The sequence below is a fragment of the Dermacentor silvarum genome, chromosome 1 (assembly GCF_013339745.2).
Source record: "Dermacentor silvarum isolate Dsil-2018 chromosome 1, BIME_Dsil_1.4, whole genome shotgun sequence".
Lineage (NCBI taxonomy): Eukaryota > Metazoa > Arthropoda > Arachnida > Ixodida > Ixodidae > Dermacentor > Dermacentor silvarum.
The window spans coordinates 40,931,287-40,955,282 of record NC_051154.1 but is presented as its reverse complement, the minus strand read 5'-3'; the positions used below and the strand labels follow the sequence as shown (position 1 = coordinate 40,955,282).

Genomic DNA, 23,996 nt, shown 5'->3' with positions numbered 1-23,996 from the left:
AGAGCACAAATGCCTCGCTTTGTGAATTATGGGATAATAATTTCGGTACTGGTGCTCTATATTCAGAAAGAGTATTCTGTTGCACTGTATTTTATTAGTGTTTTTATCACTATTATTTATTTTTTATTATTAGTGCATTTTATTTGAGCCGATTTACTGCTCAAAGGGTGCTGCTTCTAGATGTACAGACAGAAGAGCATGTGAACGCCCTCCTCAGTCACAAGTCAATCTGAGGGACTGCAATCTCAACACGAGTGCCCAATTCGTACCTGCAAAATACTTGTATTATTAGAGGAGTGCCGAAGTAGTAAACCAACAAGGAACTGTTGGACTACCTAAAACGACAAAGTGTTTATCATGCAAGGAGAGTCATGCGATGAGTCCAAACTTCCGAATCCAAATGGGAGTCCAGGCAAACCAGCACTGTGATTCTAATGTTTGCTCCAAACACAGCCTATCCAGAGAAGATCAACTTGGGCTTCACAAGACACAAGACCATTGAGTACATTGAGACACCATCTCGGTGCTTCAAGTGTCAGCGCTATGGAAATGTGGCCTAGTACTGCCGTGGTGAGCAGCGGTGTAAGAGATGTGGAGGAACACATGATTTCAAAACATGCACGTGCAGCGAGAACTTTCTTTGTGCAAACTGTAGTGGTGGTCGTCCAGCTAGTTATAGCAAGTGTCCTACGTAGTCAGCGACAATAAAGCGAAAGAAAATGTTTATCTTGGGGCCAACAGCAAAGGATGAAAAGAATAAGACGGAGAGTCGCGGAGTGTCAGACGACATCACATGGAGCTCAACGAGTGAAACTGATTTCCCAAGCCTGAAGCCTTCTTCAGGAACCCAGGACACAATGGTGCCATCGCGCAGCGGACTGGCTAAAGCAGTCAAAGCGATGAACAGAGGCCCCACAGACGAGAAGACTGCTGAACAACCGGAACAGCAAAGTTATATGTCTGCACTGCAGCGACCCCAATCGCGTTGCGATAAAAAAACACCACAGGAGGACTGTCAACAGGTACTACGTGTTCTCTTCAAGTCCCTGTGATCACGCATAGAGAAGATGCCTGCGAGCTTGATGAAGGATGTGCTCGAAGTAGTCCTGGCTCGTGAGTAGGTGATTCTAAGCTCTGCCTCTTCTTAAAGCACCTAGCAATATAGATGCGGTCAGGACACAATGTTCACCATCTCGCCCAAAGGCGCCACGTATTATGCAATGGTACTGTGCGGGTCTTGCGTGCCATTTGCCTGAACTGTCGCTTTTCTTACACAACATGCCTGTGCCAATATTGGCCCTGTCCGAGGCTGGTCTTCCAAGTTCCAGATCAATTGCTGGTTATGTGACACATGGAAACCAAGGTATTCCGACATTTCCAAATGGAAGCGCCATGCTATATGTCAGACGTGAAATACCATATTATACATTCTACCAGTTCAAGATCTTTGCATGCAGCAGTGCTTTGAAGGTCACTGCTGTACAAGTGTGGCTGGGAAACCGAAGCCTCAGCGTGGCGTCTGTATATGTGAGCTCTCGCCTCAGTGTCTTGATGGGAGAAATCATAAGAGACCTCTGCAGCCACTGCCCGGCTCCGAGGATTATATGTGGAAACTTTAACGTGCACCATACTCTCTGGGGTGACATGGGATGCACGTGGGAAGGAAATTGTTAGTGCTTTAGACACTGAGGGAATCTGCGTGGCGAATGACAAACAGCCAACGTTTTCCGAATGAGAAGTCGCCCTCACAGGCCACCGTATGCACCAAGTCTTGCTCCGAGAATTCATCATCTGAGAGATCTGCATCCGACGCATCGCCATTTTGAATTTTCGCTAAAAGTTCGTCGAAAGTCTGGTCATCGACCTTCTTTAAGAGGTCTTGATTATTTTAGCCAAGGGGCATCAGGCAGCTTGCTCGGAAAGGCGGCTTTGAGGCGCCCTGTCCATGAACGAGGACACTAAGCTTCGGTAGTTGAGTGCGGCACACTTGGTACTCCAAGAAAAGATAGTATTTGACAATCACGAAACATTGCTTTTTACAAATAAATGGCTTTTGGGTGTTTTTAATAACGTTAATATCATGAAAACAAATAAAAACGAAAAGCTACTTACGGTTCGAACCGTAGAAGCTTGAAGTGACCATTTTCCCGCGCATTCTCAATATTATTTCGTATGTCTTCAGGGCGATGGCGGCACTTGTCAAATAGAGAAAGGAAAGGCGCGTTCGCCCACACTTTTTAAATCACACTTTTTAATCTGTGTTTGGAACTACGCGAATGCAAAGTTGGTGTCTACGTTTGTGGACACGGCGCCTGAAGGGGATATATGTACTCCGTCTCTCAATTTTGTGTTACTGCTGGAATGTTGCTCATTATGCAACTCTTTATCCTGTTCCATTTTTTTCGTTCTCTATTTTTATCCCTAACTATTGGTCGTGGTTGTATTACATTTTTACTTTTTTTTCTGTGTGTGCCAGTACTCAGACCTCAGTGACGTTCCTGGGTACATTAAATGAATTGGTAATTGATTGATTGTTATTATTATAAATTATTATTATCATCACTATTATTATTATTATTATTATTATTATTATTATTATTATTATTATTATATCTAATTACCTAAGCAACATATCCTTCGTTGGCATTAATGGACAGAGCTCTGTTAGCTATGAGGTCACTAGCGGAATTCCTCAAGGATCCGTTATTGGCCCTCTTCCTACTGTTCATAAATTACATTTCGTCAGCAATTCAACTATTCATTCCTTCTATATGCCAATGACTTAAAAATGTTTAAGACTGTCAACAGTATTCACGACTGCATTGACCTCCATTTTTTCACTTTCAAACTGGTGCAGAGACAATAAGCTTCTTTAAACACTTCCAAAACTATGGCATAAATTTATACAAGGAAAACACACCATGTGCAATTTTCATACACCCTTCGAGATGCTCCACTGCCCAGTGTCTCTGAAATGAAAGATTGTAGCGTATACTTAGACAAAACGCTAAGCATCTCTTCACACGCGAAATGTGCGAAACAAAATTGCCCTTCACGCCCTTGGTATTGTTTATCGTAGATCGCATGACTTCCACTCCCCTGTTGCCTTTCTGAAATTTTATTCTACTGTGTGCCTCGGTAGTTTGAGGCAAAACATGCAAATCTAATTCTGACTTCATTGAACGCGTCCAGAATAAATTGATATCTATTTTCAAGCACCACTTTTGCCGTTCTTGCGACCATAGTCCAGCCCTCTCAAGTATACCTCAACTCACACGTCTAAAATCAAGCCATATTAAATCAGAACTCTATTCCTCTATAAGATGCTCCATGGCACTGTACATTGTCCAAAGCTTCTTGATCATATGCAATTTTACGTGCCGCAAAAGCATACCAGGCAGCATTCCATGTTTTCGGCAGGCCTTGTTGCAATAGAGACTGTCCTATGGCTCAACTCCAAAAAACATGTAATAAGTATTCTGCCTGCATTGACATACTTCAGAGTTCATTTCCTGTGATTTGTATTTACAAAGTGTCCCAACTATCACGCAGCAAGATTTTAAAATATGCAAATGCCACATAGCTAGACAGAACCAAGGTAATGTTTGCTGTCGCTTGGAGATACTCAGCTTATTTTTTGCATTCTGCCTGATTACATAATTAGTCTTAATTAATTAATCAACTTCTCAAATATTATAATTAGATTAAAGTGTCAATGAGAAATTTGTAGAGCAACATGCATGAAAAACTCGCGATACAGCTTTCTGTTGCTCAATACGTGCTACATAAAAGTGTTTTTCCGAGCGTGGAAGAAGCCCACGAATACACAAAATTGCTGCGCAACTGGCCGCTCGAGGCACTTTGCATTCCTGAGAAATATAATAAATATTTGATTGATTGATTGATTGATTGATTGATTGATTATCTGTGGGCCAGAATTCAGATCTCTGGTTGTTCCTGGGCACATAAAATAAGGATTTATTTATTTATTTACTTATTTATTTATTTATTTATATTATTCCCCAGAACTGCTGCAAGGCATGCCTGGAATTAAAGTAACATGACAATAATGCAAAATTTATTAGCCAGCTTTTGTCGAATATATAGGCATTCTCAAAAGATTTATGAAAAGAAAAAATAAATGTTCTTTTTTTTTTCTCTCTCTAGAACCTGAAGAACGCAAAGAGCAGGAGAAGATGGAAAAGATAAGCACTGAAGCACTAGTGTCAACTGAGGACACTGTATTTTTAAAACCTATAAGTCATGAAAAATTCTTTATTAAGACAGCTGAGGAAAGAAAAATGCCTGAAGAAGAATCCTTTATTGACCAGTTACCAAGAAGGGCAACTGTTGAAGCTTACCCACAAGTTGAAGCCACAAAACTTTTCATACAAGAAGAAATCTCTGTTCAGAAAAAGTTTGTCAAAGAGGAAATAACTCAAGAGGAAATAAAAGAGACAAAGCAAGCAGTCAAACAAAGGCCAGAGCCTGTGGAACATGTCCCAGAATTTTTAAAAAAAGTACTAAAGCCAATACCTCGACATCAGCAAGTAATGCAAGAAAAAGTTGACATATCAGAAATTTCTGACTTTGAAACACTCCCGAAACCTGAGGAAGAACTGCCACATGCTTTGCCAGAAATACTGCAGGAAAGTGACCAACCTCTAAAACATCAAGCATCACAGGACAAGCAGCCTAAAAAGAAAGTGCCTTTGCCTCAACAAGAAGAACCTGAAATGCCAGAGTTTTTAACAAAAACATTGAAACCAACAGAAAAGTTCCGCAAGAAAGATATTGCAGAAAAAGTAGAGGAATCTGAACTTCACAAATTCACTAAACGAAAAGTGGCAGTGCCAGAGCAAGCGGATCAGAAAGAAGAATACACTGAAACAGAAGAGGTCACTGAGATCAGCAGGCTACAAAAACTGAAAAAGCCAGAGCAAAGACCAGAACACAGAGATGTACCCCTGACAGAAGAGACGAGTGAAGTGAGCGATTTCAGATACCCAGCATGGCAGAAGGAGAAGCCACTTGACCAAAAACCAAAAGACAAACCTGAAGTTGAACAAATTCAACCTACAAAGAAAGAAAAGCCCGAGAAGATCACACCTAAAGCCATCGAGATAACAGAGGCACCTGTTGCAGACAGACATCAGCTACCAATTGACGCTGAAGAAGTGGAGAAACCAGAAAAGCTCACACCAATAGATTACAAAGCTCCAGAAGTATATGAAAAGAAAGCAACCATCAAAGTTTTCCAAGTACCAAAACCAAGAATACCAGGAAGAAAACAAATAACACAAGAGCTTCCACTTCTGCAAGAGACCAAACAAATCATTCAAGTTGAATCAATAAAGAAAACTGAGGAAATTATACCACCAATGTACCGGGAACCAGCAGAACACAAACCTGAAGAAAAGTCAGAAGTCCAAGAAATCACAATAGTGAAAAAGAAGGAAACGCCACGAAAAATTACAACTGAGGCTGTCGAAATTCCAGATATCACTGATGTCAAGACTATCCAGCGCACAGATATCATCAGTGAATCCCTAGAAAGGCCTAAAGAAATTGCTGAGGTTGAATACAGGATGGAAGAGGTGGTTGAAGAAACTGAAACCATTGAATTGGCCAAGGCGCCTAAGCCAAAAAAGCCTAAGAAAAAGAAGAAACCTGAAGAGGAGGACGAAGTGCCAGTTGTGGAAGAGACAGAGCAAATAGTAGACCTCGCAGCGAAAGCACGGCCAAAGGAAGAGAAACCAAAGGAAGAACCAGTGGTTGAAGAAATAACTATCCTTAAGAAAGAGGAAAAGCCAAGAGAAATCACGACTGAGGCAGTGGAAATTTCAGATATAACTGATGTTAAGACTATCCAACGCACAGATATCATCACTGAATCTCTGGAAAGGCCTAAAGAAATTGCTCATGTTGAATACAAGACAGAAGAAGTAGTTGAAGAAACTGAAACAATTAACCTGGCCAAGGTACCTAAGCCAAAGAAGCCAAAGAAAAAGAAGAAACCTCAAGAGGAGGAGGAAGTGCCAGTTGTGGAAGAGACAGAGCAAATAGTAGACCTCGCGGTGAAAGCACGGCCAAAGGAAGAGAAGCCAAAGGAAGAGCCAGTGGTTGAAGAAATAACTATCCTTAAGAAAGAGGAAAAGCCAAGAGAAATCACGACTGAGGCTGTGGAAATTCCAGATATAACTGATGTTAAGACTATCCAACGCACAGATATCATCACTGAATCTCTGGAAAGGCCTAAGGAAATTGCTCATGTTGAATACAAGACAGAAGAAGTAGTTGAAGAAACTGAAACGATTGAACTGGCCAAGGTACCTAAGCCAAAGAAGCCAAAGAAAAAGAAGAAACCTGAAGAGGAGGAGGAAGTGCCAGTTGTGGAAGAGACAGATCAAATAGTAGACCTCACGGCGAAAGCACGGCCAAAGGAAGAGAAGCCAAAGGAAGAGCCTGTGGTTGAAGAAATCACTATCCTTAAGGAAGAGGAAAAACCACGAGAAATTACAACTGAGGCTGTCGAAATTCCAGATATCGCTGATGTCAAGACTATCCAGCGCACAGATATCATCACTGAATCTCTGGAAAGGCCCAAGGAAATTGCTCAGGTTGAATACAAGACAGAGGAAGTCATTGAAGAGACAGAAACAATTGAATTGGCCAAGGTACCTAAGCCAAAGAAGCCAAAGAAAAAGAAGAAACCTGAAGAGGAGGAGGAAGTGCCAGTTGTGGAAGAGACAGAGCAAATAGTAGACCTCACGGCGAAAGCACGGCCAAAGGAAGAGAAGCCAAAGGAAGAGCCTGTGGTTGAAGACATCACTATCCTTAAGAAAGAGGAAAAACCACGAGAAATTACAACTGAGGCTGTCGAAATTCCAGATATCGCTGATGTCAAGACTATCCAGCGTACAGATATCATCACTGAATCGCTAGAAAGGCCCAAGGAAATTGCTCAGGTTGAATACAAGACAGAGGAAGTCGTTGAAGAGACAGAAATAATTGAATTGGCCAAGGTACCTAAGCCAAAGAAGCCAAAGAAAAAGAAGAAACCTGAAGAGGAGGAGGAAGTGCCAGTTGTGGAAGAGACAGAGCAAATAGTAGACCTCACGGCGAAAGCACGGCCAAAGGAAGAGAAGCCAAAGGAAGAGCCAGTGGTTGAAGAAATCACTATCCTTAAGGAAGAGGAAAAACCACGAGAAATTACAACTGAGGCTGTCGAAATTCCAGATATTGCTGATGTCAAGACTATCCAGCGCACAGATATCATCACTGAATCTCTGGAAAGGCCTAAGGAAATTGCTCATGTTGAATACAAGACAGAAGAAGTAGTTGAAGAGACTGAAACGATTGAATTGGCCAAGGTACCTAAGCCAAAGAAGCCAAAGAAAAAGAAGAAACCTGAAGAGGAGGAGGAAGTGCCAGTTGTGGAAGAGACAGAGCAAATAGTAGACCTCACGGCGAAAGCACGGCCAAAGGAAGAGAAGCCAAAGGAAGAGCCTGTGGTTGAAGAAATCACTATCCTTAAGGAAGAGGAAAAACCACGAGAAATTACAACTGAGGCTGTCGAAATTCCAGATATCGCTGATGTCAAGACTATCCAGCGCTCAGATATCATCACTGAATCGCTAGAAAGGCCCAAGGAAATTGCTCAGGTTGAATACAAGACAGAGGAAGTCGTTGAAGAGACAGAAACAATTGAATTGGCCAAGGTACCTAAGCCAAAGAAGCCAAAGAAAAAGAAGAAACCTGAAGAGGAGGAGGAAGTGCTAGTTGTGGAAGAGACAGAGCAAATAGTAGACCTCACGGCGAAAGCACGGCCAAAGGAAGAGAAGCTAAAGGAAGAGCCTGTGGTTGAAGACATCACTATCCTTAAGAAAGAGGAAAAACCACGAGAAATTACAACTGAGGCTGTCGAAATTCCAGATATCGCTGATGTCAAGACTATCCAGCGCACAGATATCATCACTGAATCGCTAGAAAGGCCCAAGGAAATTGCTCAGGTTGAATACAAGACAGAGGAAGTCGTTGAAGAGACAGAAACAATTGAATTGGCCAAGGTACCTAAGCCAAAGAAGCCAAAGAAAAAGAAGAAACCTGAAGAAGAGGAGGAAGTGCCAGTTGTGGAAGAAACAGAGCAAATAGTAGACCTCACGGCGAAAGCACGGCCAAAGGAAGAGAAGCCAAAGGAAGAGCCAGTGGTTGAAGAAATCACTATCCTTAAGAAAGAGGAAAAACCACTAGAAATCACGACTGAGGCTGTGGAAATTCCAGATATCACTGATGTTAAGACTATCCAGCGCACAGATATCATCACTGAATCTCTGGAAAGGCCTAAGGAAATTGCTCATGTTGAATACAAGACAGAAGAAGTAGTTGAAGAGACTGAAACGATTGAATTGGCCAAGGTACCTAAGCCAAAGAAGCCAAAGAAAAAGAAGAAACCTGGAGAGGACGAGGAAGTTCCAGTTATAGAAGAGACAGAGCAAATAGTAGACCTCGAGTCGAAAGCACGGCCAAAGGAAGAGAAGCCAAAGGAAGAGCCAGTGGTTGAAGAAATCACTATCCTTAAGAAAGAGGAAAAACCACTAGAAATCACGACTGAGGCTGTGGAAATTCCAGATATCACTGATGTTAAGACTATCCAGCGCACAGATATCATCACTGAATCTCTGGAAAGGCCTAAGGAAATTGCTCATGTTGAATACAAGACAGAAGAAGTAGTTGAAGAAACTGAAACGATTGAACTGGCCAAGGTACCTAAGCCAAAGAAGCCAAAGAAAAAGAAGAAACCTGAAGAGGAGGAGGAAGTTCCAGTTATAGAAGAGACAGAGCAAATAGTAGACCTTGAGTCAAAAGCACGGCCAAAGGAAGAGCCAGTGGTTGAAGAAATCACTATTCTTAAGGAAGAGGAAACACCGCGAGAAATCACTACTGAGGCTGTGGAAATTCCAGATATCACTGATGTTAAGACTATCCAGCGCACAGATATCATCACTGAATCTTTGGAAAGGCCTAAGGAAATTGCTCATGTTGAATACAAGACAGAGGAAATAGTTGAAGAAACTGAAACAATTGAATTGGCCAAGGTACCTAAGCCAAAGAAGCCAAAGAAAAAGAAGAAACCTGAAGAGGAGGAGGAAGCACCAGTTGTGGAAGAGACAGAGCAAATAGTAGACCTCGAGTCGAAAGCACGCCCAAAGGAAGAGAAGCCAAAGGAAGAGCCAGTAGTTGAAGAAATCACTATCGTTAAGAAAGAGGAAAAACCACTAGAAATCACGACTGAGGCTGTGGAAATTCCAGATATAACTGATGTTAAGACTATCCAGCGCACAGATATCATCACTGAATCGCTAGAAAGGCCCAAGGAAATTGCTCAGGTTGAATACAAGACAGAGGAAGTCGTTGAAGAGACAGAAACAATTGAATTGGCCAAGGTACCTAAGCCAAAGAAGCCAAAGAAAAAGAAGAAACCTGAAGAGGAGTACGAAGCACCAGTTGTGGAAGAGACAGAGCAAATAGTAGACCTCGAGTCGAAAGCACGTCCAAAGGAAGAGAAGCCAAAGGAAGAGCCTGTAGTTGAAGAAATCACTATCCTTAAGAAAGAGGAAAAACCACTAGAAATCACGACTGAGGCTGTGGAAATTCCAGATATCACTGATGTTAAGACTATCCAGCGCACTGATATCATCACTGAATCTCTGGAAAGGCCTAAGGAAATTGCTCATGTTGAATACAAGACAGAGGAAGTCGTTGAAGAGACAGAAACAATTGAATTGGCCAAGGTACCTAAGCCAAAGAAGCCAAAGAAAAAGAAGAAACCTGAAGAGGAGGAGGAAGCACCAGTTGTGGAAGAGACAGAGCAAATAGTAGACCTCGAGTCGAAAGCACGTCCAAAGGAAGAGAAGCCAAAGGAAGAGCCTGTAGTTGAAGAAATCACTATCCTTAAGAAAGAGGAAAAACCACTAGAAATCACGACTGAGGCTGTGGAAATTCCAGATATCACTGATGTTAAGACTATCCAGCGCACTGATATCATCACTGAATCTCTGGAAAGGCCTAAGGAAATTGCTCATGTTGAATACAAGACAGAAGAAGTAGTTGAAGAAACTGAAACGATTGAACTGGCCAAGGTACCTAAGCCAAAGAAGCCAAAGAAAAAGAAGAAACCTGAAGAGGAGGAGGAAGTTCCAGTTATAGAAGAGACAGAGCAAATAGTAGACCTTGAGTCAAAAGCACGCCCAAAGAAAGAGCCAGTGGTTGAAGAAATAACTATCCTTAAGGAAGAGGAAAAGCCACTAGAAATCACAACTGAGGCTGTGGAAATTCCAGATATCACTGATGTTAAGACTATCCAGCGCACAGATATCATCACTGAATCGCTAGAAAGACCCAAGGAAATTGCTCAGGTTGAATACAAGACAGAGGAAGTCGTTGAAGAGACAGAAACAATTGAATTGGCCAAGGTACCTAAGCCAAAGAAGCCAAAGAAAAAGAAGAAACCTGAAGAGGAGGAGGAAGTGCCAGTTGTGGAAGAGACAGAGCAAATAGTAGACCTCACGGCGAAAGCACGGCTAAAGGAAGAGAAGCCAAAGGTAGAGCCAGTGGTTGAAGAAATCACTATTCTTAAGGAAGAGGAAACACCGCGAGAAATCACTACTGAGGCTGTGGAAATTCCAGATATCACTGATGTTAAGACTATCCAGAGCACAGATATCATCACTGAATCTCTAGAAAGGCCTAAGGAAATTGCCCAGGTCGAATACAAGACAGAGGAAGTGGTTGAAGAAACTGAAACGATTGAATTGGCTAAGGCACCTAAGCCAAAGAAGCCAAAGAAAAAGAAGAAACCTGAAGAGGAGGACGAAGTGCCAGTTGTGGAAGAGACAGAGCAAATAGTAGACCTTGAGTCGAAAGCACGGCCAAAGGAAAAGCCAGTGGTTAAAGAAATCACTATCCTTGAGAAAGAGGAAAAAGCGCTAGAAATCATGACTGAGGCTGTAGAAATTCCAGATATCACTGATGTTAAGACCATCCAGCACACAGATATCATCACTGAATCGCTTGAAAGGCCTAAAGAAATTGCTCAGGTTGAATACAAGACAGAGGAAGTTGTTGAAGAGACAGAAACAATTGAACTGGCCAAGGTACCTAAGCCAAAGAAGCCAAAGAAAAAGAAGAAACCTGAAGAGGAGGAGGAAGTACCAGTTGTGGAAGAAACAGAGCAAATAGTAGACCTTGAGTCAAAAGCACGACCTAAGGAAGAGAAGCCTGAGGAAGTACGACAAGAAATTACAACAGAGGCAGTAGAAATACCAGATATTGCATACATTAAAACTATCCAGCGTACTGATGTTGTCACTGAAGCTGTGGAGAGGCCTAAGGAAATTACAGAGGTAGAGTACATCACAAATGAAGTCATTGAAGAAACAGAAACAGTTGATGTAGCTAAACTTAAGAAGCCTAAGAAGCCTAAAAGAAAAGGGAAGCCAGAAGAAAAAGAGATTGAAGACGTTACCGTTATAGAAGAAATAACGGTTGTTAAAAGAAGTACAGTAGAGACTGCCAAGGACTTTAAAGATGTTCTTCAGACTGAATTCACACAAGCACATGTTTCTGAGGAGTTAGTTGTCCCTGAAATTCCAGAAGCCACAAGTGCCCACATAAGCCTTGTTGAGAGCCGTCCTGTTGTTATAGAAGAAATTAGCAGTGAGTTAAACACTGATGAACTGGAAACTGATCAAAAGCCAAAGGAAGAGAGACCGCATACGGCATTAACAGAAAGTAAAGCAGTTACCATTGAAGAAGCATTCACTTCTGAAATGCCGGAAGTTGTCAGTGTGCCTCAACAAGAAACACATGAGGCATCACAAAGTGTAATAATAGAAGAGAAGTCCCTTGTTGTTGAAGAGACCACAAGTGAACAGTATGCTCCTGAATTTCTTGCTAAGGCACCCAGAAAAAAGCAAAAGGCAAAAAAAGTCCTCGAGCCTCAGCAATCTGTAGAAGTACTGGAAGCTGAAACTCTATTGAGTACGCAAGAGTTAAAAGCACTGCCAAGAGAAAAATACCAGAAGGCACTAGGCATACTAGAGGAACAGTGTCTTGCTGTTAGTGATGTAGGAGAAGAGGAAATAGCATCAGAATTTGCCCCTGATGATGTCCTCTCGAAGGAAGCAAGCAAGACTTTGCTCCTCTTTCCACAACATCAAATTGATGTGACAGAAGTAATACCGGGTGTTGCCAGTGAGGAGCTTGTTATTGAAAAAACGGCAGAAAAGAAAGGAAACTTAACCTTTGTTGAAGAGTCAAGAGAAGTTTCAACAATTTTGGAGGAGGTTCCTGCAGAGTTCCAGTCTGTAGACATTCCAACCAAAGCTCTTACATCTAGAATAACTGAAACAGCCAGGAGCTACCCACAGTATGAAGAGCAGGCAGCGGAATTTCACGAGGACATACCTATGCAAGCACATGCTGGTCAAAGTCATGTCGAATTGACAAGAGGAACACCTGCAGTGCATGAGGTAGCTACTGAATTTTTGGCATCAATGGAAAGGGAATCTGTTGCATCAGTTTCACATGTGGAGATTCCCAGAGAAGTCACCACAACTGAAGAGATGGCTGCTCATTTTGATATATCTGCACCAGAAAAAACACATCTAACAGTCGAGTTCACAGAGGTTCCGCGTGACGCCATTGAGATCCATGAGCACGCTGCGGAATTCAAGGCAGATACAGTGAAATCATTGCAGCCAGGATCGACAAATACAGGTGATGTGAAATCTTTTGTTGACACTGTAGAGATGGCACCATTATTTGAGGCACCATCAGTGAAGGAAGAAACCCTTGTGAAAGACATTGTGGATGTTCGAAGGGAGACTCTATTTATTGAAGAAATACAAACAGAAGAGCAAACCCATGAAGCTGGCCTTACAATCATTCCAGAGAAGAAAACTGCCCAGTCGCTGAAAGTCCTACCATCAGAACACCTCTCCATTCAGGTAATATGTTTTACAATGTTGATGCAAGCACAGACAAAATTGCAAATTCAAAGAGTAACATGAAGAAATTTCTTTTAGCACATTAAAAAAAATTATCATTTAAAGGTAATCAACCACCTTTTGGTAATACAGTTCAGTCCACAACAGACTTTACACACTTTCAGATTACTGTGTAACTTGTTACATACAATGTTTCACTTAAGACATTAAATATTTATTAAAAACAATGCCGTGTAAATAATCATGTCATTATGATGACACGTTATTTATGTCAGACACAATAATTGTATCAAATTACAGAAAATTTCCAATCAACCACATTTCACTAATTAAAGTGATTTTATTAATTACCTTAGGGCACGTAATGTAATATATGAATTTGAGCTAGTCAGTGCTCCGGGCACATTCACTTATTAATAATCCCAAGGCTGCTAGCAGTTTTGGAACATTCATCCCCAAGATCCATCATGAAACACATTTGGTATTCCACACAGTTTTCTGCCTCAGTGCATAAAAAAAGGCTCTATAAGAAAATAAGTGAATAAGTCATAATAAAATGTCAGTATAAAGTAAAAACAAGTGTATACCTGAAGAAATATTTTATTGCTCTCAAAATTTAGTAGACCATTTAGTGTCTTTACAGGTTATGTGCTTTCTCTCTGTAAATGGTCAACATTTGTCTGGAGTGTATACTGTGTTTAAAACAATTTCCCTTTGGAATGCAGTAGGGCAAGTTAGTAAACAAAAGTAAACTAGCTTTTTCCTTACACATGAGTTGCCAAACAAGTTTTGTGCCAGCTTTTGCATGATTTGACAGAGATTTTACAAATTGAGAAAATATATTTTGCAGAAATTTCACTAACAACAGCCTAAAGCTCATGATCAATAAGCGTCTCACGGTTTCATTATGTGCATTTCAAAATAAGTGAACACTGGGCCAGTTTGTCGTATGCGTTCCATTTTTGTGCATGTGCCTGTCTTCAATGTCCACGGCAGCAAGAACTTGATCAGCATGACTCAAGAACTTGCAGCAATGTTGATAGAATAAAATGGGGCCCCTCTATGTGCTGCTAAGCTAAACGCAATGTGTGTTAGTTATTGCAAGATATTGGTGCACATGAAAAATTGACATGAGGTAGTTATTGGTTGAGGTATTACAGGCAGGGAGTGGCATTTCACCCTAGCATATGGCAGTATACACCCGTATGTTTCGGCACAAAGTTTATGTATTTTGTGCACATAAAGACAGACATGCAGCGAGTTTCTACATGGGTACAGCCTTGTTACTAAGTTGTCACATTTGTTCTGCTTATGCATGTTTAAAGAAGTACTATTAACAAGGCTCTAGTCATGCTGTTGCAGAGTCTCGTAGGGTCTCATTAATTTCACCTTTCTGACATAATATCACTAAGCTCAACAATCACCATCCATCACTAGTCAAGTAATAAAGGACAAAAAATTCTGCACTGATTGGTGGAGCAATGAATTAAACCCTCTACCTCACAGCAATAAAGCAAGGCTAAGAAAACACTGCATTACTGGTCGCACTAGGAATCAAACACATGACCTTTCATTAATATGGCTGGTGCTATATGAAGTAAGCTTCCAGTTTATCAGTGACAGCAGGTGCTCGGAAAAGCTACTACTGCTTGCAAAGCACATGCTGCATGTTAGGATATGCAGTAGTAACAAAAAGGGTGATGACTATGACCTAAAGGGGAAATTTGGCCATGAGACATAGGGAGAAAATGCAATGGTACTAATTTAGCACATAGACTGATCACACGAAATTTTAGCAGATCCTACGCTTATGTAGAAACCTGTGCGAAGCGAAGCTTTCATTCATGTTTGTGTAATAGCTTAGGCAAATGTAAGAGTAATGACGAAAATGTTTGTATAAATACCCACAAATGTTAATAATTTTTCAGTTTTCTTAAGCCGACTTCTGTTCTCTGTTACCGACTTCTTCCCTTCTCTGTATTTCAATAGTCCTTGCTCAATGCATGGTCTGATTCTATTTTGTTTGTTTGTTGTTGTTGACCTGAGTGGATTTGTTCATTTTCCCTCTGATTTGTTCGTTTTACTTCTTTCTCCACACTTCTTCACTTCTATGTAGCTCATTTCTTCTCGCTCATTCACGCTCTGGTCCCATTTTCTTCACCTCAATTCATTGTCCACATTCAGCTGCTTCTGTTACCAACTTATTTTTCACTTCTCTGTAGCAGTCTTCTTTCGTTGCAGACTTCTTCACTTACTTCCTGTTCTAATTTTATTTACAATTCTGGCGTTTTACGTGCCATAACCCTGGCCTTTTGTTCTGGTTGTCTATTCATGAACATGCCCAGTGGCCAAAGTTCTCTACTCGGCAAACCAGCGCCCACAATGTTGCGGGAAGAGGCAAAGAAACCTTCGTTTAAAACATCTCGAGCTTATGCTGAACCACTTTTAGTATGAAATGGCAAATATCTATTTAGATTGAGTTGCCTCATTTGCTGTTTGTAATTAAGAAAAGGATGTTGAAGGAAAAGGAATGGGTCAACCTATATGGTCATGGTTCTACATAATAGTCTGCATCATCACCATTTTCACTGCCTAACACGAGAACTCTAACAAGAAACAGCAGCAGGCAACTATGGTGAACTTAAATTTTACAGCGACCAACAGAATGCATTATCCTGCTGTCAGCATTGTTCTTCACCCACCAAGTCGAAAGAAGTCACAATATAAGTGCAAAGTGCACTTATATTGGCACACTGAGTAATGGAAGACTGGCATTACATTTTATTCTTATTTCCTGTAAATGAACACTGCTACTATACATGTTGCATTTGCATGAACAGCAGGCCACCTGCATGAACAGTTAAAGCAGTGCCATAGAGGTGGCAAGGGTTCAACAGCAACAATGCCAATAGCTGCTATAGCCCAAGTGTGAGATCGAACTGATAAGCCAAGCTGGCTTGCAGTCTGTTTGCAATTCATTGCATTAACACAAATTGAAGATCATTTGGAAAGTGGTTAGATTCAGTAGTTGTATAGACTTAGTGGAAAGGTTTTCTTTTGGCATAACTAGGCAGTCCTTGTGAAACAGAGAGAACAAACTAATAGTTGCGTCATGTTTACTTTTACTGAAACACAAATGGCACATGCAAAAAGACGAAAACTATTGTGGTCTCATTCCTTTTGCTAGTCTAATGCATGAGTCAGGCTGGCTCTAGATTGGAGAAGGACAGGAATGTGCCTGCAATTTGCATCTTTCATGCGTGTGTCTAATTTATGTCAAAGGCTTTGGTACCCAAAGCTGGCTCTGTACTGCTTGCATTTCTTTCTTGATGCCCAAACACTCTTAAGTATATTGAAGTTGATCCTGATAATAGGCCTTCTGCACAGGTCTTTCCGAACCTTTTCCAAGTGCAATAAGCATGCCCATACAAATTCGTCAGCTTTACAGTATGTGCCTGAAACCTTGCTAGAGACCACAGCAGCTTGATTTATTGACTACATCTACCATTACAAGTTACCAATGTTTGCAAGTTTTGAGCTTCACATGCAGGGTATTTGTAAACTGAAGGAGACTTAAATAAATAGTCACGTTTCCGGAGTTTCCAGAAATGACCCAGCAAACTTTGGTAATGATGGAGATGCAACATACATTTCTTTGTATCAGTTTGTGTAGTTGAGCCATTCAATGATCTGCTGTCTGGCAAATTAGTGGGTTGATGACTTATTGGAAAATGTGCTAATGTACACGATCAGAGAAGTCTATTGGTCTCAGCCAGGTGTTGTACTCAGTAGCTGTGAACTCATGACAATCCCAGTGAGGAAAGTACTGAGTTGTTCTCCAAAAATATTTCATCCAAGGAGTTTGCAAGAAATGTCATCGGGCTTCACTAAACATTCCCACCAATACACTCTCCTCATTCATGACATGACATTAATTATTTACAATTAAATATTTTTCTAGACATTTACAAGCGTAGTTACATTCTTCCAGCATTGTCATAATAAATCAAACTTGGCAATTCTTGTCTTGCTGAAAAAAGTGGTAGAATGCCAGCAGAAAAGCTTGTGCCAATTCAAAGCATATTGCTCTCGTGCATAGTTATGCGAGCAGCACGTTAAAAAAGCTTATGTGGTTAAAATTAATCTAGAGATCACTACGGCATGCCTCATAATCAGATTGTGGTTTTGGCACATCAAAACCCAGAATTTAATTTGATTTTAGTTATGTGAGCAACTGGTATGATGTACAACTTGTGATCGCAGCTTCAAGTTCTGTATGGAAAAATTGGTCATTTGATATCGACTCCAATAGCTTTCAGTTTCTGAGTGTTTCATGTGGGGCCAGTGGTATGAATTATGTTTAGTACAACCTGGCCCTTGTTACAGGACATTCCTGTTAGTAAAGGCATCAAGGAGGTTACTTTCAGCTAAGGGATTTCTGTTTGTCCCTCTTCTCACTTGATTTTCCAAACTTATGAAGGTCCTTCTTATATTATTATTTCTTTTTAATTTCTACTAAGGAGTAGATGTCAGCATTATATAATGGCTAAATTTCCTTATTTTATTTTAACTTCCATAGAAAAAAGGAGGGGTTAAAGGTTCTTGTTTCCTGTACAAATTTTTTTTTGTTTCCTCAAATGCCCCCTGTGAGGGGTATTACATTAGGGGTGGGCAAACAAAATTACTGATGAGATAGTTGCTTTTTATTTATTTTTTTGCTGGAATAGTAATGTGTACAGCATTGGTCCCCATCTCTTGGTGTTTATAAAGAGAAGGAATCTGTAGGAACATGTATAGAATCATAATGGTAACATCTATTACAATACAAGCTGTGTACAAGTGCAAAGACCCCAGACTGCACCTGGAGTCGATAAACATGAGCACAATTCGGTGTAGGTAGCAGTTGAAAAACAAGGATAACAGGAGAGACATGAACACACGTAGCACGACATGTGAATGTGTCGCTCCTTTTGTCATTTTGTCCCACGACACGATGTTTACAATAAATATCAGATTCCATGCTTGCATTCCATTGGACACCAGAGAACATATACATTTTGAAAGGGGGCACCTCATAAACAACTATACTGCATTATTCATGTAAAGAAAGAAGGAGCACAAACTAAACAAGAACAAGAATCAAGCCCTCAGCCTGCATGTTTCTTTGCCCACTGCCATTGTTCAACATGTGCACCTTTTCCATTCACAAATGAATATGTACCAACTTCTCCAACAGTTCACACTGCATTCTTCATACCTATTTTTATTTTCTCTACACATTTTATAGGTTTTATGACATGAACCATTGTGCAAGATATATGCAAAGTGCGTACAGCTTCCCATGAGGTCTGACATAGCTACCAGTTTATGAACCCAGCACGATGCATCCCAGCAGACCACATGTGTCCACTGGTGCCTCCATGTGTACTTGACTTGCCTTTACAGGTGTCTCAAGTGACACCAGATCATGGGATGAGCGAGCTTCCTACTGAAGTGCCTACACAAAGGCATCTCAAGCACTCTATTGTGGAAGGAGTGTCCATGACACATGAGGTGGCCACTGTGCTTGGTAAGTTGAGATGAAGCATATTCACATTGAGTGCCAAACATGTTATTTTCTGTATGTTATCACTCACTGTGATATATATTTACTATTTAAGTGAAAAGCCCTCAAATGAAAAGAACTATGGGCAGATGGTGATATGGTCAAGGTAAGTTACATGTGACATTAACCGCCGTTGGTTGCCATTAATACATTCGCTTGATAAATTGCTTAAAATTGCTACTCAAGCTGCGTGTCAAACTAACGTACCACTGATCACATCTGTTCTTCCGACCAGCTGCAGGCTGCAGTTAGCTTGTAGACCAGTTGTATAAATCTGGAACGTTACAGGAAGGAGAAAACGATAAAATAATTAATATATGAGTGAAAATGTAGCTGGTACTGCCAATGGAATCAAGTGAGCCATAGCATAACTATGTCAACACCTTGTTGTCAGATGAGTAAACATTAGGATAGTAACTTGAAGCTTACGTACATGTATAAGCAGCATAGCGCATAACTTTCTGCACAAGATTCCTCCAACTCTTGAATAAGTAGATCAGTACCTGCACAAAATAAATCAGACAAACCAGCTGTTGGCAAAAACGGTGCAAATGTTATACAAAATGAGCCTTGCAGTTTTACAGGGCTAGAAAACTGCATCGTATAGGCTGTGTTTTACAAGTGGTCTACACTTTTGCATATAAAGAATTTAAACTCACATACTGCAATGCTATCAGCAATGCTTTCAAACCTATGATTAACATGCCTTTTCACAAAGAGACTAATGAGTGCCTCATAAGTCACTGCAGAGGTGCAATTTAAATACCAACTCTTATTTCTGCACATTGGATTTATGTTCACACAGCCATCAAATTTAATATCTTGTGCAGTCAAAACACACTGCAGGAATGCCCAAATTTTAAAATTGGAAATATAACATGTAACTTACAATTAATGCAACTTGCATATATGGCACACAACCTCCATTATCATGCAAGTGTGAAATGTAACAAATATTGACATTAACTGTGGCATGTATGAGTAGATATCTCATTTTTCAGTGTATCTGCACTAACCTTGAATTAAGACACCACATTAAAAACTGTTCTGGCACTTACAGCTCCGATAGAACAGATTACATATCAGATCATATGCACAAGGAAAAGATTTACCAAAGAACATTTTTGTGCGAGGCAAATATAGGGCCTTTCCGACCTTTTGTTAGGTATTTACAGCAGTGAAAGCTTGATAGCAGATACCCTGTGTCCTGGCACAGCTTCATATCTGCCTTAAATTCTCAAAAACTCTTTTTTTCTCACGTTTGCACAAGTGTGACATCAGGCACGCAGTTTTTCTGCTTATATTTCTAAAAAAAAAGTAATTTTTAAAGCCTTCCTGATATCTTTTACAGCATACAATAACAACACAGCATCAATGAAGTATTTATGGCATTTTAAGATGAATTAAATCTCCTAACTAAAATGTGTGCTTCTTTTACCATATAACATTTCTTTCCTTTCATAGTGGGAACAGTATTGCAGCTGCCACAAGTGCTCGTACCTGATGCTAAAGACTGGAAGGAAATTATTATAGCCATGTTTAAAATAAATAGTGGTGTTCATGTTTACTGTAGTGTACAGCCAAAATTTGCAAGCAGGACATGAAAGAGGCAAACCGACATGTTGTCGTGTTGGCTCCCCCATGTCCTGTTGGTAAATTTAGGCTGTATACTGTAGTAATCATGAATGAACCATCTCAGATGAAACTGTTGTTGGTGCACATTGTTATGAAATTACTTGCCGAAGTTTCACAGCAGTATGTATTATGATTGACGAGTGTGACGCACTCGCAGAGCTCATAAGTGCCAAATGGCTCAAGGGTAATTAAAATAAACCTTCCTGCTCAAACTTTGAGTTTCAGTTTATTATTAATTCGAGATACAATCCGTTAGATACAAATAATATAAAGAATTTGTCAATCAAAATAATGTTGCAGTTTGTATAGAATATACTAAAGCTCATACATTTAAAAGGGTGATAACCAGTCAAGCCGTTCACACGAAAATTCAGCCATTCTAAGTCATGGGCTCACTTTTGTGAGCTGTGCTGAAAAAAACGTTTGTTGATTCCTTATTTCGGTATTCAGTAGCACTGCAGGTCTGGTGATCAGCATTTTGTGTACATCACACGGTCATAGCTTGGCACAGGGCAGTAAGCATTACTACTAGTAGTTGGTTTTGTGGGAAGGCGTGAGATGGGGACGTATTCTCGGACGATCACTTTCGATGATATTATCACCTTTGCGCGACATAGTGCTCAAACAGCCAATAAGCGCACAGTAAAAGTGATATCACCAAAAGCGACCGTCCGAGAATACGTCCCATGATCTATTTCCCACAACTTTATTTCACTTGTCACTCAAATGTAGGCGACCACGAGACCCAGTGCGCTGATGTCAAGATGCCCCAGATTATCTCCTCACGTGCCACCTGGCTCGAGCGCGGGGAGCCATGCTTGCTTGCTTGCTTGCCTCCGAGAGTGGCTCATAACCACTATGGGGGATTTGCCAAGAATCGGGTGATTTAACAAAAAGATTATAAAAGTCTAAAAAGCACTATTGAGAAATTTTGATTAGCTAAAAAAAAATGAAGTCAGATAAAATTTAAGAATTTAGCAAGGAAATCATCCTGATTCTATTATATACCACACAACAGCTGCACCAACATCCCTATGATAATTTCCCAGAAAAGAGGCTCCCAAAGATAAAATATCGGGAATCATTACATTCAATCCAGCACCATTAAATTTTTCTTCCAAAGTATGTTTTCTTAATGATGAAAAATAGCGACATGACAGGAAGAAGTGTGCTATTGTTTCATCTTCACCATAGTATGAGCACAAGGAGGAGGGCGCCAGACCAGATCGATGCAGATAATAGTTTAATGTTGGTAACTATTCGACATCAAAATTTGGTAAACAGGACTTCAAGTTTTCTATTACGGCAGGAGTTACTGTTCCAAGAAAATAGGATGCGTTGGTAATCAGTTAAATTTGTTAATGATAGGTTCCAAGAGCCTTGCATGACTGTCTGTCTCCTGAACCTAGCAGCAATTATGAAAGCTGATACAGGAAGCCATGCAGAGGCACAACTTCGTCTTCCTCAGTCTGGCGGTGCTGGCTCGCCATAGTTTCATATAAAGCATTGTAGTCGCCTCATGCAGTCAGAACCACAAAAAGAACATGAAGCACTGCCTTTTAATATCCCAAACCTGCTGTGTTTAATGTTTTACAAAATATTATTTCATTTATTTATAAGCCTGCATCTTATGATTAGGTAGCAGCATTTAGATTCATTCATTCATTCATTCATTCATTCATTCATTCATTCATTTATTTATTTATTTATTTATTTATTTATTTATTTATTTATTTATTTATTTATCTATTTATTTATTTATTTATTTATTTATTTATTTATTCGGTTACCTCAAAGGCTCCCGAGGAGTATTGCGTGAGGGGAGGATACAAGGGGGGAACAAAAAATAAGTTTAAAAAATTATACATTGCCTAGCGGGTAAAGACGAAAGAACAAGTCACAAGCATAAATATAAATAATGCAATGAAGGAAACAAGAAGAATGCATACAACTTCACCAGAGATAACTTAGATGCTCAGTCTGGTTAGTGGTGACGCATTAAGGAAATAATATACTTAAGCGTGCTTTAGTGGATGGAGGTTCGGAAAGGTCAACTATGTCGTCTGGTAGGTCATTCCAATGCTGAATGGCATGTGGCAAAGTGGATGAATTGAATGAAACGATTCGGCCAAAAATTCGCTGGAAGCTGAGATGATTATGCACACGCCGAGATGTATGAGATGGATGAGTGAGCGGCAGGGTGGACAGGTGCATGCAGTGGATTATTTTAAGCAGATTTGATGATAAATTATGCAGTCATCTGCAAACATGCATATGGATGATGCTATTTCAGATGGGATATCATTAATATAAATCAGAAAATGTAATGATTTGAGGATGCTTCCCTGTGGTATGCCAGATGTTACATCGCTAATACTGGAGGTGTAATTATCAATGACGATGAATTGCTAACAGAATGAGAAGAAATTTCTTATCCAGGATACTGTTAAGGAATCTATGTTTAAGCATGAAAGTTTAGCTATGAGACGGCAGTGAGCAACTCAATGAAAGGCCTTAGCGAAATCAATGAATATGGAATCTGTCTGAGCGCATGCATCTATGTTTAGAAAAATATATGTAGTGAATTCGATTATCTGTGTCTCACATGACAGTCCTTTTCTAAAACCGTGCTGATGTTTAAAGAAGTTGTGACTTTCCGAATGATTAGCTACATCTGAAAAGGTTATGTGCTCTACAAACATTGCAAACAATTATACTACAAAGTTTCATTTATGTTAATTAACTTTTACAGTCACTCTGTCAGATTTTTATAGCAATGAAAGCACTCCTAGGAGCTGCGCATGGAATTAGACTTTGTTGAAGCATAATTTTTCAGGGCTCACATTTTGCAAAGACTGCTGACTGAGAAGCTTAGCTGTTCCAACTGCATTAGCTATCTCAAGGACTGTTGATCACTGAAGCTCCTGTATAAAGATTAAACCTAAATTGTCGTCTGTTCAACACAGTCATATGAAGGGCTTTGGGCGCAAGCTGTCAAGTGAATGACGTAAGCCTATTATTATACTGGATATATTACGTTGCTTAGGCCAAACTATTAGTAAATATAGTGAGGCGAACTAGGAAAATACCAGTGCAGTGTTGTTTGTACAGATCACATACAAGAGTGTTCAATTATTATTAATAATTTCTTAGTTTAAATAAGTTTGTTATTATGTTACTATTAATAATTATAATAAACTTTCATTATGAAAGATCAGAATATTCTGGATTGCCTTCAAGAATATCAAAACTGGTTACAACAAACTAATGTGTAGTTTTCTGGCCTGTTTATTTCATTTATTTATCTGAGTGCAGTTCAGTTTTCCGCCACGACGGCCGGACCACAGGACAGTGGTGCCACAGGTGCCTGACTAAAGTCCAGATCCCTTTCTGCACACTGCACCAGCACTTGACTTTCATGACTGTCAGTCATACCATGATATAGCACTGCTCTTTGAGTGAACTAGAGTGAGATGCAAAATGACAAGCATAGCTGTAAGCCTGGTCTGGTAGACCTGATGAAAATGACAAGACATTCGATCATGATGGTGGCGTACTACATACAGTGTAGACCGCTTATAACGTAAGTCGCCGGAGTCTCGAATATCCGCACTATAAGCGGTACCGCACTATAACCAAAACAACTATTTTATTGCGATAATGGACACTCCGGGCACATTTCTGCCGTCGCTGTCACTGTGCTCTAGGTTCCGTATTCGCTTACTAAATAAATTAATAAGCACAGT

The 23,996-nt window shown here is 40.2% G+C and overlaps 1 protein-coding gene and 1 long non-coding RNA gene across 10 annotated transcripts in view; one reads left to right on the top strand and one right to left on the bottom strand.

Moving 5' to 3' along the window:
• Nucleotides 1-23,996, top strand: part of LOC119436594 (titin-like) — a 215,517-nt gene that overhangs the window by 110,548 nt on the left and 80,973 nt on the right. Inside the window, exons 108-113 of the mRNA XM_049666848.1 lie at nt 4,168-5,924; nt 6,621-6,767; nt 8,160-9,041; nt 10,419-10,766; nt 11,100-13,010; nt 18,456-18,579. Coding sequence (XP_049522805.1) covers nt 4,168-5,924; nt 6,621-6,767; nt 8,160-9,041; nt 10,419-10,766; nt 11,100-13,010; nt 18,456-18,579 — 5,169 coding nt within the window. The remainder of the gene's footprint in view (nt 1-4,167; nt 5,925-6,620; nt 6,768-8,159; nt 9,042-10,418; nt 10,767-11,099; nt 13,011-18,455; nt 18,580-23,996) is intronic.
• On the bottom strand, nt 5,517-11,356 carry LOC125945254 (uncharacterized). 9 transcript variants are annotated; one of them, XR_007466752.1, is made up of 7 exons: nt 11,247-11,356; nt 10,402-10,565; nt 9,537-9,720; nt 9,103-9,188; nt 8,160-8,421; nt 6,715-6,767; nt 5,910-6,018 (listed from the first exon to the last, which is right to left on the bottom strand). It is a non-coding gene; the product is annotated as an uncharacterized LOC125945254 (long non-coding RNA). The 9 variants fall into 9 exon arrangements; XR_007466758.1 differs by lacking the exons at nt 5,910-6,018; nt 6,715-6,767 and adding an exon at nt 5,622-5,723; XR_007466759.1 differs by lacking the exons at nt 5,910-6,018; nt 6,715-6,767 and adding an exon at nt 6,031-6,071.